Source organism: Sinocyclocheilus anshuiensis, unplaced genomic scaffold (genome assembly GCF_001515605.1).
Source record: "Sinocyclocheilus anshuiensis isolate Anshui unplaced genomic scaffold, SAMN03320099.WGS_v1.1 scaffold44, whole genome shotgun sequence".
NCBI classification, from domain to species: Eukaryota; Metazoa; Chordata; class Actinopteri; order Cypriniformes; family Cyprinidae; genus Sinocyclocheilus; species Sinocyclocheilus anshuiensis.
Genome location: NW_015555746.1, coordinates 1,392,593 through 1,407,645, shown reverse-complemented (window position 1 = coordinate 1,407,645; position 15,053 = coordinate 1,392,593). Strand labels below are relative to the sequence as shown.

General features: G+C 35.3%; 1 protein-coding gene across 1 annotated transcript in view; it reads left to right on the top strand.

The window, feature by feature from the left end:
- The first annotated feature begins 2,389 nt into the window (after positions 1–2,389).
- The window catches only part of LOC107673443 (complement C1q-like protein 4), a 32,031-nt gene continuing 19,367 nt past the window's right edge, over positions 2,390–15,053 (top strand). The window contains exon 1 of the mRNA XM_016467042.1: positions 2,390–2,461. Coding sequence (XP_016322528.1) covers positions 2,401–2,461 — 61 coding nt within the window. The 5' untranslated portion in view covers positions 2,390–2,400. The remainder of the gene's footprint in view (positions 2,462–15,053) is intronic.

Sequence of the window (15,053 nt, the reverse complement as noted above, 5' to 3'; positions counted from 1 at the left end):
ATATAAACTTGGACTTTTGTGACTCTTTTCATTTACTAAATTAGTAATTTAAAGGCTAGTGTTGCCATTCTGTAATAATGTTTTGTGGAAAGTTTTATAGAAATATCTGAGAATCTTTAAATCCATTCTTTCATAGGCTTTTCTCTCTATCTTAGGTGTATACCTCATACTGTATTGCTTCTTCCAGCTACTTTATTTATTCATCACGTCTGCTATTTTCACTTGATTCATTCCCGCATATTTAATTTCTCTTTAGCCTTTTCACCATCTCTTTTTCATCCATTTATCTTCTCAAAAACATTTTCTGTTTGTCCTCTTCCCCTCCTCGTTCCTCCTCCACCACCACCCACCTTCATTTTAGTGACTTGCCCTCTCCTAACTTCCCTTCTTTCATGATCTTTCTCTTATCCCCACTCTTCCTGTTTTTAATTGTATGCTAAATAAAATGCTAAACCTACACACCCTTGACATTTAAAGCACACACACTTGAGAATGCACACACACACATACGCTTTGTGTTGCATATGAAATGAGTATGTGTGTGTGTGTGTGTGTGTGTGTGTGTGTGTGGCCGTGTAAGAAATGAAATGGAGGGTGTTTGTGTAGTGGAGCTTGGTGTGCAATTTTTAAATGCTAAAATGTTGTGTATGTGTGAACATGAGTTGGCAATACAAACTAATTAAGGAACAAACTTTTATTATTGTTCATACTTGGGCTTCAGGGTTGTTTATAACATTTCTAAATGATCCGACCAATTAATTTCTTCAGAAAATTTTTCAGAAATCACATGATCCTTCAGAAATCATTCTAATATGCTGGTTTGGTGCTCAAGAAACATTTGTTATTATTATCAGTGTTGAAAACAGTTGAGCTGCTATACACTATAATATTATTACAGTTTAAATAACTGTTTTCTATTTTCATATATTTTCAGATTTAATTTATACTGGTGATGGCAAAGCTGAATTTTCAGCATCATTACTCCAGGTTTCAGTGTCACATGATCCTTCAAAAATCATTGATTTGGTTCTCAGGAAACATTTTTATATTGTGAAAACTGTGAGTTTATTAGGATTGTTTAATGAAGAACATCATTTATCTGAAACAGAAATCTTTTGTAATATTCTAAATGTCTTTACTGTCACTTCTTGATCAATGTAATGGGTCGTTGCTGAATAAAATAAAAATATGAATTTCTTTAGAGGAATACGGATAATACTGAGACCTCGCCGTGTCTACTGTCAGGTACCTTTATGAAATCATTGTTCACTCAAAGAGCTGGACAGAACATCTCTGGAAGGCTACTAGATGAGCTTCAGAAGCTGTACTGATCACCAACCCATGAAACACTGTCTGGGGCTGTCAGAAGAATGTTACATGGGAAATGGATGAGGGCTGATAAGGCCTACCAAGAAAAAGGTAGAAGAAAGATTAGGAAGAAAATACTGATTTGGAAAGACATGTGGGTGAGAAAACTATTCCTTTAGCATTGGTACTAAAAAGACAGTCAATGGCAACATTCAGTCATCCTGGATACATACACACTGATCAGGTCTGGTGGAACTGAGCATAATAAATACCACCTTCACTTCTAAACCTGTTTTTGGAAAGATGCTATAAAAACAAAACCTATTAATGATGGTTGCTGAGAAAGACAGCACTATGTGGTCAGAATGGGGAAAAATAATAATCAGCATGTGGTTTTTCAAATTCTCTTTCTCATAGACATATGCACACACACGCTAACACACATTCATGCTACTTTGCCCATAAGGATATGTGCTAACTTTCATTCTAACACACATACAGACACACTGTTTCCCAGTTTGACACCTAACAACTTTGTGGTAACAAGTCAAATCTATTCAATTACAGCAACAAATCCCCTCACTCCTCCATTTTTCCTTCTCCATCTTTCCATTCTTTTTATCTTGCCACTAACAAGCGAGCATTTAGCCTACACCCAAGAACATTTCTTGGGGTTTCAGTGTGGTGTTAGCCGTTATATTTTGAAATTTTTTTTTTACTTGTCTTTTGTTCTTGAATGTCAAAGTCGGATAACCCAATATACCAGCGTCTTTGTACAATGAGGGTACTACATTGATTTGAGAGATAAAAAGAGATTATTAAGAGAGCAGCTATTTTGTTTTCACATAAGCATCATTTCCATCATTTTTGGTTTGTCAACATTGATGCAAAAGCATGTAATCAATATGTTCATAATATAAAGTTCATTTGAACAAGTGAATTGGTCAGAGATAGAATGATTGTTCCCTTAAATCACTGTGTAATGACAAAGCAGTTTTATTTTATTGCTCAATCTGTTTTTTGAACTATTGCCTGGATTTTCGTCATTTTAGATTGTTTGCCCTAGCTGTTTGCTATCCATTACCTCTGCAAATGGATTCTAACGCACCTCTTTCCATGGCTACGCTACACAGCGATACAAGTTTGGAAGAGGGTAAGTAAATGATGACAGATTTCCCTTTAAGACCATACATATCACAGACTATGTATTTATCAAATAAAAGTTCATGTTCAAATTTAAGCATTACCTAATTAATTCTTATACGATAAGCCTTCACCATGTCATAACATCACAACCAGAATTTTGCCTCTTCTACTTAAAACTTGTTCAGGCAAGGCACAAAGTGGTGCCAATGCATATATGAACATGTTCTCAGCATCAAAATATTTAAAATGTAACTTGAAGAAGCAAATAAACAAGGTAAAAGTAATTTATTTTAACTAATAGAGTATCGGGTAATCTGTCCTGGCTTGAACTGGCTGCTAGCGTTATGCTTTCAACTCCCACCCCAGTGGGTATTGACTGCAACTTGACAGACACACATTCAAGAGCATATTTCAAATACCATAGCCTGCACGGTTCTGAAGGTGTGAAGATATTCAGTTGATTAGCCGCTCTGTTTTTTAATAATACACAGAATATGTCAGTGAGGATATTGATTGTTGACACCAAAGGAGTTATTAATTAACAACCGGTATAAACTCAGTAGAAACATGAACCAGCTAACAGTATCTGAAGTGTTGTTACAAGAAGAACAGGACTAGATAAGATCTGAAAGTCAAGAAATTAAACCTTTGCCATACTGGCTTTAAGTGATCAAACAAAATGGCAAAATCCTTGAAACTATCAAAAAGAATTCTCTCCATATAAGACTTGTCCAGGAGTCTTTAACAAGTGATCTGCACCTCCTGTATAGGGAGTCTATGGCGGTACTGTATGTGTTGGCCAGTTGTATGTAATTTTTGTAAAAAAAAAAAATCCTAAAGTTTACTTCAACCAATATTAAATATAAGAAAATGGACGTTAAGTGTTTCATTGTCCTTGCCACATTAAAATATACGAAGTAAAATTATGATATAAAGTACAAATATACTGACTTTGCACATCAATAATTGTTTTAATGGCTTTGCAATGTAATCATTATGACAAAGTTCACAGATATATTCATGTGAAACTATACATTGCCGTTCAAATTTTTGGGGTCAGTAATATTTTTTTAAAAGAAAGAAATATGTTTATACAGACATTTCTATTGCAAATTAATGCTGGGTTTTTTTTACTTTCTATTAATCAAAGGATTCTGGAAAAAAAGTATCACAGTTATATTTAGCAGCACAACTATTTTCAACATTGACAATAATAAGAATAGTTTCTTGAGCACCAAATTATAATGATTTCCTAAAAAACAGTGAAGACTGAAGTAATGACTGCTAAAAATTCAGCTTTGCCATCACAGGAATTAATTGTATTTTAAAATGTATTAAAGTAGAAAACAGTTATATACAATTTTACAAATATTTCAAAATATTAGAGCGTTTACTGAATTTTTTAATCAAATAAATGCAGCCATGGAGAGCATAAGAGACTTCTTTCAAAAACAGTAAAAAATCTCACCAGAGCCAAACTTTTGAACAATAATAGGCCAGGATTTTAAGAAAATGTTCAGTTTTATGTATAATAGGGGCTTCCTATTAAAGTGTTATTCACTATAACATGCAAGTGAGAATCACAACAAGGCAGGAGTATTGTAATATTCAGAGGTTTATTCTAAACGCAAACATTTAAATGAAATAACAGAACAAATTTGGATGACTTTGTAAATGAGCTTGTTGCATCCCTGATGTCATAACATTTCTCAAGGCTCTGGACTGTCTAAAGCATAACTGTTCACCAAACTGCTGCTATTTCATGATGGAAAGCAAAGTTTTGAATGGGCATCATTTCTTCTCATAAACTAGCAGTGGGTGCGGATGCAAGCGTGTGAGATGCAGTTTATTCTGGTATTTTGTGTTGTCATTGATAAAAGATGAGCAAGATTATGTGCAAGAGAGTTATGGAAAGCGATTAACTTTTGAATTATCTGATCGTGAGTTCAGCTACTGAACCATAAATCCCAACCATCCCTTGAGTCTCTTTGGCGCTCCTCTTCTCCCTCGCTTTATTTTGTTCTCTCTCCCTGCTAGACTGTTTGTTTTCTTTTTACACTTAATTTATGTCTCAGACTAAAAAGAGAAGGCCAGTTCTGCAGTTGCTTTAGGTTTATCCAAATGACAGGTTGCATTTTAATTTGGTATGAATGCAATTTTGTACCTATATTTATCATGTGTGTTTTAAAATGTTATTAAATGCATGTATTGATTGACCTGTACGTTACCCCTCTCCAAGACCCTCTATTCTGTACTCACTTGTGCGTTTATTCTCAAATATTAGTTATTTGGTTTATTCTCTGCATCAACCTACAGTATGATCAATTGCATGCCCGTATTAATGCTCTTAAATTTTCCTCTGCATTTCATTTTAATTTCAAATCCTTGGCCATTTTTTAACAGCAACTTTAATACTAAGCTATCAAAACTTTTAATTTGCCAGTAGTCTTCAGCAATTTATCCATCCAAGTGTGAGTCTGTAATACCTACACACGTTCAACTGAACCCCTTGTGTCTCCTAAGCCAATAACAGAAGCGCTGAAGTGTGTATTTGTCCGTTTGTCTACTCAAGAGCAACGGGAAAAGAGAAATACGGCTAAATAATATATTACACATGCAGCTGTGCGTGTATATGTGTGTCTGGCCCAGGGTCTGCTTTAGTCAGACTTGATAAATGATTAAGTATGTTATTAAAATTTGAGCCTTAATTAACCCTGAGTCTTTATCATATCACTGTAATGTCTATAACCACTCATGTCTATTCCTTAAACTGTAGATCTATAATCGTGTTTGGCTATGGAGTAACCCGTTTTCTTCACTACATTTTCACACAATAAATTCTTATGTTCACTCAATTTTATTTCATTTGTTATATACATAGGGACCTCATCATTCCAAACTAACACCTTAACATACATTTATCTGATAATTAGGCCTATTGTATGATCAATTTATTAATATATGCTTAAATTAAACCGGTTTTTATAATGAACAATGGCACAATTGCAAGTGTGATGTTTCTTTTATACAACAGTTTAACACACAAGAAGATAAAGGTAACTTACGTTCTGGACAATACTTTTAGTTACTTTGTCTTTCGCTCTGCCAATGTAAATAGATCCAAACAAAGCCACAATGAACCCTAAAATCTCCAAGCAACACACAGTAGTGGCAGTCCTGAAGAAATCGGTATTTTTGAATCGGATGAGTGAATAATTCAATGATTCACTCTTAAAAGCAGTCAGAATCAATGTTTTGGAACGAATCGGTTCAATTAATCTTTTCATATTGTAACAGTCCCTTGTCACCACCTACAGGTGTAACGATGTAACATGCAGAAAGATGTGGACATATAAGTGCTCTTATAATTATTTTTATAATATACTCCAAGTGCCAACCAACCCCCTAACCAAATCTTAAATTAAATTTAAACATCTTTACATTATTAATAGAACATTTTATCTAATTTTGTTTTGATGAAGAAATTTTCTTGTCAGTCAACAGGTTTAGTCTTTTAAAGACTTAAAAGAATCAATGAGTGTGGGTCAAGAGAGCAAACATTCATGTTACATTTTATGCATCAATTATGAACCTGAAATTACCTACTCCTTTAGCCGACCAACCCCAGTCTCCTCTACATCCTATATCCTTATTCAGTGCTTGATTTAAATCGACTGTGACGGCTAATGTTAATGATATCGCATCCACACACCTTACTACATAATATGCAGGCCTTCATTTGGGCAGGGTGTACATGTAGGGCATTGGGAATACGTGTATTAGTGTCAGTGTTAACACTGTGTGCATGTGTGTGTGTGTGTGTGTGTGTGTAATTGCCGTGACGGGACAAGATGTTGGAAGTTCATTAGTGCGTGGCGGTGGAGCGCTTGAACGCACCACAGCAGGTCCAGAGAGAGGGATCACACAGAGACAGATGGAGAGAGAAGAATAAAAAAAGAGTAAAAGTATCAAACAACAGAAAAAAGAATAAAGAAAACCGAGAGATCCCTGATATGTGTTGAAAATTAATTTGCTGTCTCTTTGCATGTTTGCTTGAACATTTTTCTGTGAGTAAAACTCACAAATATTAATGATATATTATTTGCTTAAGAAAATATGTAGAACAGCACAATTATGCAATACCACACAAGAAAACGTTGCACTGAACATAGTATAGTAAGCTAAAGGCAAGAGGAAACATTTTCTGTATATTTTGTTGACATCAAAGACCGCTGATGACAAGCATTATGGTGTAAAATCATGTCACTGTTTATGCTAAATTAGGTACACTCTTAAAAATAAAGGTGCTTCAAAAGGTTCTTCAAGCGATGCCATAGAAGAACCATTTTTGGTTCCACAAAGAACCATTCAGTCAAAGGTTCTTTAAAGAACCATCTCTTTCTTACCTTTTTATAATCTGAAGAACCTTCTTTTGCTTCAAAGAATCTTTTGTGAAACAGAAAGGTTCTTCAGCTGTTAAAGGTTCTTTATGGAACCATTTAGACAAAAAGGTTCTTCTATGGCATCGTGAAGCACCTTTATTTTTAAGAGTGTAGATGGCAACACAGACGGGTTGCTTGACAAGCACTCACCCTAAATAAACCATGAAAAAATTCACAAGATAAAATAAAATATGACCCAGACTAAATTAAATATGGGCTTACATGTGGTTTGTGCCAACCACACTATGTTATGCACTTGGAATTTTATTGGCTTCTGAGAAAATTAATCCATAAAAAGTATTTTAAATACCATACACTTAAACTGTAAAAACAAACTTGTTGGTTTTTTGTTGTTGTTGTTTAGAAAATTTACTTTTTTAGAAAATTTACACCCAAAATGAGTTTGTTTCTTCACTGGAACAGATTTTGAGGAATTTAGTATGACATCGCTTGCTCACCAATGGATCCTCTGTGCTGAATGTGTGCTGTCAGAAGAGCAATAAACAAATTCATGATTAGAATCTTCTAAACTTTTGCTTCCAGCTAAAATATGAGTCCTCTATCCATAAAATTGTCTTAATCATCTTGATCTTAGTCATCTTGAATTTCTTTGTTTTTTTACTTCACAAAACGTCAGTTGATGGACTGGAGTCATGTGGATTATTTGTGGATTATTACAATGTTTTTATCAGCTGTTGGGAATCGCACCCATTCACTGCAAAGGATCCATTCATGAGTAATCAATGTTTCTCCAGAAATTTCTAAAGATCTGTACTGATGAAGAAACAAACTCATCTACATCTTGGATGGCCTGAGGGTGTGTACATTTTCAGCAAATTTTCATTTTTGGTTGAACAATTCCTTTAATTAAAAAAGTATTTTTGACATGAAAAACTGGAGCACTGTAAATAGATCACAGAGAACACAGAGCAAGAATGACCTTTGTAATTCATACTGAAATATTTTAGTGCATGGCCACAGTTTAGCTGTTAGCGCTCTCACACAAAATATGAGACAGTTACTAGTTTGATGTTGAACGGATTGATGTGTCTTGACAGGGAATCTGACGGAATGATGGTAAATATTTTGACGTTTCTGTCTTTGTTCTCTTTCTTCTGTCTGATTATATTCCTTTTCTTTCACCTCCTTTTTCCCTGTTCCTCAGTCTTTCATTTTTCTCTTTCTTTCAAAGGTGTTTTTGAAATAGCTGACAGAGGGCCAGAGAGAGATGGGGGAGGGTAGAGGTGGAAAGAGAAACAGTGAGAAAGAAAGAGAGAAATGGAGTGACAGTCAGTGACGGTGGGTACAAACCGTGACCTTAAGAGCAGAAGCAAGGGAGCATGATGGAGAAGGAGAGAGAGACTCTATAGCTCTTCTTAAAACAAACATTTTCCCTTGTGTTGCCAGAAAAGGCCACTTCCTTCCACGAAATCAGCATCAGCGGAAGACTCAAACCAGCTGCTGCCAAATTAACTGATGAAGATAAAGGGCACACCAAGTCTCACTGACTTTGCAATTCAAACAAATACTTGCATTTTCACGTCCTCTTTGACAACAATGGCTAACACTAGACTCAGACTAAAAATTATTATTTATTTTTTTTGTAGCTTTTTATTTCATCAAAATGAACTAACCTGAAAATGTTAATTTCAGAACTGTATCTATTGACTTTTTATTTTTAAGATGCTGTAAATATCACTATCAACCAGAAAAACTTGACTCATGTCAACTTGAGTGCAATTATTACACTGAAAAAAAGGAAAAGCAGTTTTACTGAATTTACTAAAACGATACACTTACAGTCTACTTAATAAATTTATGTTTGAGATGCAAACATAAATTTATTGCGTAAAGTCTAAATGAAATTCAACAGTCATCAAAACATGATATAATCACTTTGCAAGAAAATGTTAAAATTGATTCAGATTTCCAACAAATCGTGTTCACGTAAAATGATTTTTTTCTGCTGTTTGGTTTACCTAATTAAAATTAGCTCATGTCACACAATTACTTTGCAATCTGATTAACACAAAAGTATTATAATGAAACCACATAAATGCGTAGGACACTGAACTCAAACTGAATGTGTGGAACCAATGTCCATAATTCAATTGAGTAAATCCAACAAATCTTTTTTTTCAGTGCATAGCATGAGTATAATTTTTTAACGCTGTCTTTATTAATTAATCTGAATGTATGAATGTATCTTGCTTCTTGTAATTAAAACGTCACACGAAATGTTGTCAAGGTAAAAGAACTGTCATGCTCACGCACACACATACAATAGTACAGTCCTCAGTGATATTTCATCTTGTCATTGTGGACAAGGGCAAGGCCCATGTGTTGAAATGTCCGCTGTATTATTTTCAGGCAGTGATTTCTGTCAATACCATCAAGCTCTGAAAGATATCCTGTCAACAGTGTCTGATTCTCACATGCATGCAAACGCGCCGCATACGCGGTATGACAGATCCTTCTGTTAAGTGAAGGGTCCTGCTTGCATTCACATTCAAGGGGTAAAGCTCCTGACACAATCTGCTCCTTTCTCTCTCACTATCTTTCTCTTTTTACTCCTTTCATCCTGATCCTTCTTCCCAGTCTGCAGAGACCGTCTATCCAACAGAGCGTTTCACTTCTCTCTTTCTCTTGCACAGTCAGCCTTTCCATTCCCTACAAGCACTTTCTACACTTTACTATTGAGGGAAGAATGTACAACAATAGTGAAAAAATGAAAATTCCTTAAGATAAAATTTTATTATGGCTTGACAAAGCCTTGGCTGAGAGACTAAAAAGGCTTTAAAGAATAGTTCACCCAAAAATTTAAATTCTGTCATTATTTATTCACCCTTAAGTTGTTCCAAACCTGTATGAGTTTCTTTCTTCTGCTGAATGCAAAAGAAGATTTTTTTTTTTTTTTAAATGTTGGTAACCAAACAGTTGCTGGTAGTCATTTTCTTCCATACTATGGAAGTCAATGGCTACCGGCAACTGTTTGTGTCCCAACATTTTTGGGAATATCTTCTTTTTATTTAACAGAAGGTTTCTAGTGTGTTCTTTCTGGCAGTTGGCATGTAAAACTGTAAACATTCCGAGCCTAACTTTGAACATTCTTTTATTTTATTTAGTAAGTCATAACAGGCTAATGGACTATGCCAAGATTTATGAACATAACCTGGAAGCTCTGAGAGGAGTTTTAGTTAGCAATGTGCAATAATGGACTTTTGATCTTGCCCTCTTGGAAAAATATCTGTGAATATGACAGTTAGAAAAAAATTAGCAGCCCAAAGCATTTACTGATGTTTTCTACTACATTTACTGGATCTAGCCTACAAGATCTAGGTGGAACAGGCAACATTTTCAGAGGATGTCTAAGTTTCGGGATATTTGATTGTCAGCTTAGGGAAAACCATTCAGATCCATAGCGATCAGTTAGAAAGTTTATATCACAAAACAAGCTTAAGAACTGTGCAGTTTAGGGGGTGTAGTTTAAAAGCCCTAGCAGAAGTTTAATTTAAAAATGTTGGGCTCATTAGGGATTTTTTAGAACAACATAATGACTTTAACTACAATAGTATGTTGGTTTTGTAAAGTCTCCAGGAACATCTTGGTGGTTAGCAAAGAGTGTTAAGAGGAAATGGGACAGGAACTGGAAATACATGAAGCCAGAGAGTGAAAGAGAGAGACATGAGTAGGGGAAATTAATTGGCTCTGAAAGATGTTCCTAACAACACTACGGAAGACTGTGTAGAATTTCAATGAGTCAGCGGGAGGGAAGCGCATGTTTGCGAGAGAACGGTTTCAGGACCCAAGAGCAGTTTGCCCTTTTACATTTCTTTTCTATTTACCAAAGCAGTATCATTGCAAAAGAGGGCAATTATCTCAACAGCCAGAGTCCTCAACTACACTTGTTTAACTAGCTCACAAGCAGAGCACCTTAGCAATGGGGAGTCTGCACATTTACAGAGAAGATACTTTGTGTTTTTAATTTCTTTTTTATTATTATTAATTTAATTTAATTATTTATTGCTTTATGTATGTAGCTGCCATCAGAGGCAACTCTCATATATAATAATTATTATATAATATATAATAATATGCACTTTACAGTTAAAAGGTCAATAAATAGTTAAAATGTTCAGTAACAATGTATTTGAAGTGTTGCTCTTTACTCTGTCAAACGGAATACTTGCATCTGAACTCAAGTTGTAGCTACAACTGAGAATGAAGCCAAAGACAGCGTAAAGCATAGTGCAGTTTACTTAACGAACCAAATAATGTTTATATTCATCCTGATAATTCGTCAACTTCCAAGAATGTTTCCATGGTATATAGGGTATTCAAATCAACAGCACCATTGCAAGTGTGATATTGTTTTTATAGCTACAACACTTCAGAAACAACACGTTAATATTGAGCAGGCTAAATTACATTTTAGAAACAACATTGACAGCTACTTCGTCAACCAACGAAAATAGATCTAAACAAATCCACAACAAACCCATTAAGCGTCTACTAGCATCACTCAGTATAGTGGCGTTCCTGAACGAATCGCGTTGTTGAACAAATCGAATAAGTGAATGATTGACGAGTCGCTTGTTTCGTTTCTGAATGAATTGGTGTTTGAACGGTTTGAACGAATCGTAAATGATTCAATGACTCACTCACAGTAACTTGTCGCCACCTAATGGCGAATCGATGTTACCTTTAGAAAGAGTCGCTTAAAATTACAGACACGGGCAATTAAAGTAATTAGCTTAGCAACATGCTCGAGACAAACTCTAGTGAAATAAAATCTAAGTATAAAGGAGAGTCAAGACATGCCTTTGCCATGCAGGGCACTATTTCTATGGCACAAGGAGTTGCAGCCCATTAATTAATGGATGGATTTATAAGCATGCTGGGGTATGAAACTGGCCAGTTATGTCCACTGTAGTTGGTTAACAATGAAAGTTGAAGTGCAGGTGTCAGCAGAACGACCGAGAGAAAGAGAATGGGGGAATGAAGAAAGAAAGAAAGAAAGAAAGAAAGAAAGAGAACGACGGCAATTATCTGAGGTTAGCCTGGTGCGTCTGGTTTTGTTCGTGTTTACAGTGCTGTGTTCCGAACACTAACGAGACAGACAACACTCGTTAATAATAAATTGGGCAGGAGGTGACAGAGAGCGACAGAAAGACAGACAGAGGAAGAAGAGAAAGTGAAGGTGGGAGTTCTTTAGATGGTCTCTTAAATTAGATACATTAACACACATCAATAATCTGGATCAGAGTTCAGAAGCTATACTTGACAAAAATCATTTTACATAAAAAGCACCCAAACAGTGCTGATCCAGGTTCATATTACGCTGATGTTGGTCATACCAGTAATTGTACCTGCTTGACATGATGCTTTCAGACATGTATTTTGATTAAACCACCATAAACACGATCTCAAACTACACATCAATTTGTACAAACCTCCAACTTCCATTACAAAATGCTTTAAGCTTTACTCACAAACATTCTCTTCTATCAAAATCAATATTAGGCTTCAAATGAAACACAAAACCCAGCAAATGCACAGACCATTGCACTGCCCATAAAACACCAGTGAGATCACTGACTGATCATGAAAAAACTGGACTCACTGCCTGACTTCTCTTGTTTTTCCTGAAATTCTGGATTTTGTTGCTTAGTGTTTGTGTGCCAAAAAAAAACAAACCCGTTTTTGATTCAGTTTTGATTTTTCAGTTGTTTTTTTGTGTATGTGTTGGACTAAGAGAATTAACCTATCAATTCAGAAAAACAATTATGATAGTCTATTTTCATAAACTGCATTATGGCTAATGTCTATATAAATTGTTTATAGAGACATGAGTGTATTTGTGTTTGCAAGTGAAGGAAGTTAAGCGCAAAGAATCACTGTCTCTGTTATTCTTGTCAGTCCTGTTGGATGTTCCCTCATTTTCTCTTCTCCCCCGCTGTCTTTCTATCACTTGTCATGCTTTGGAGATTCCTCTTTTATCTTTTTAGTTTTTGTACTCCTGCAGCAGTGATATTTTTTGTCTTTTTTTCTCAAAAAGTTTAGTGTCATCATTTCATTCAGTGTGCAGTGAAAGCATTGCTTTGTTTGTGTATTTCTTCTGTGAATGTACAAGGTCTTTTCCTCTTTGACAATTACAAAATATATTGTTATAAACAGATGATGAATTTCGTTTTTTGTTTTTGCACAGACACATACCTTGTCTATAAAAAAGCTATTAAACATTTCCAAAATTATTGTCCAACAGATACAATTCATTGAACATTCACATTTTGTGACAACACAGCAGGAGACATCATATTTCAGCTGTATAATGTAAAATATAAAATCAGTATAAATATCAAATGTACAAAAATATCAAACCATTGTTTATGCCAACAAGTATTGTAATTAAATTGTCTAAACATTAAGAAAATGTGACTTAACTTGAAATACATGAAATACACTTGCCTGAATGTATGAAAATGTGATTTTATTGCGTTCACTTGTTTACCTCAATAAACAGCTAGAAAAGATGACATATTATTGGAATTTAGGACAGATTTTCAAAAAAAAATAATTTAATTTTAATATTTAATTTACAAAAGGTTTGAATTAGGTCTTTAAACCCAACATACAAAACCATACATTATAGTGTCCAACTAATTTAATTTCCTCATCACTTCATAAAGTTTATTTTTCTAGTTGTTCCAGTTTGCCTCCAGAGCATTTTCATCTATCGAAACAAATTTGGATCAGTGAGTGCCATTACTGATCATATTCCTAACTACTCTTCCTGGATGCATAATATTATTAAGCCTTCCAAAAGCCAAATATCTCTTTGTAAATTCTATGAATATAGTTTACATTGGTTGACCTCAGATAAAGATATTCTAAACATAAGCTTAAATTTAGGATGAAATAGTAAACAAATGAATAAATATGAACTAATGCATCTGCATAAAAACTCAAATTCTACAATGTGATTATGCCCATCCTGCTCAGTTTCATCACATACTTAAAGGGGTCATGAATTGCTATTTTCTGTCCTGTTTTGACCCCCCTCATCAGAACGCTCTGCTTTGAATAGGTGTGGATTGTAAACTCGGAAGTAAACGCCCACTGCTATGATTGGCTAACAGTTGTGTATGTTTGACAGTCTACTACATCCTTCATATATGGACACTAATGTGATTTAGGTTAAAAACGCATAAATACTCAGTACATACCTATCAAATGATCTGTAATAGACAAAGCAATAGTGTATATATATGCAATAGTGAAAACAGTTACTCATACTTATGTAGTGTGACATTGGATCCAATATTGTCGGCACAGCATCGTCTTTTAAAGTTTCAATCTTTCTGAAAATCCTGCGTCAAACTGTGCCTTGTTTGTAAACGAATCAACAAGTGAACAAAGGACCAAGTTCTTACTGATGCAGTCTGGCACTTCATTAAAAATAAAGTTCATCAAATAAAGTTAAGCATTCGGTTTCTGCGTAGACCTGTGTTTGCTGCTCTCATTATTTACACTACATGCGCAAATCGTGGGCAGGGCTAAACAGGCTGCGATGTAGAAGCAGGCGTTGATCTTCTTCTGCGGAGGCGGTGTTTAGGACTATTACATCATAAAGTGCCACATTCCAAAACCTGTCGCTTTGGAAGATTAGCTTCAATATAAGTGTCATGGATCCTGTGCCTGCTCTTCCGTTCGCTCACCACCAGAGATCACCTGCTCATTACTATGGACTCTTGCACCACACTAACTGTTGCACTTCACCCCGGACTACATTTCCCATCATCCATTGCACTGATTACACCAACAGCTGTAACCAATCAAACACACTCTACATAAGCCATGGACTTCCTCTTTCTCGCTGCCGGGTATTGTTTAGCGTATATCGCTCACCTAGTGATAGCTTACGGAGCCAGTTCCCTGTCAAAGTTTATAGTTCTAGTTTCCATTAGTGATGGGTAAATGAAGCCTCATGAAGCACTGAGGCTTTCCTCTGACTGTTTCGGGAAAAGATTCAAAGCTTCACGAGTGTCAAAACAGCGCCATCTGGTGGTTAATACAAAATAAAGCAGCCAAAAGCCTGTGAAAGACGCTCCATCGGACAAAGCAGCGACTACAAATTCCATAGATCGACTCATGTTA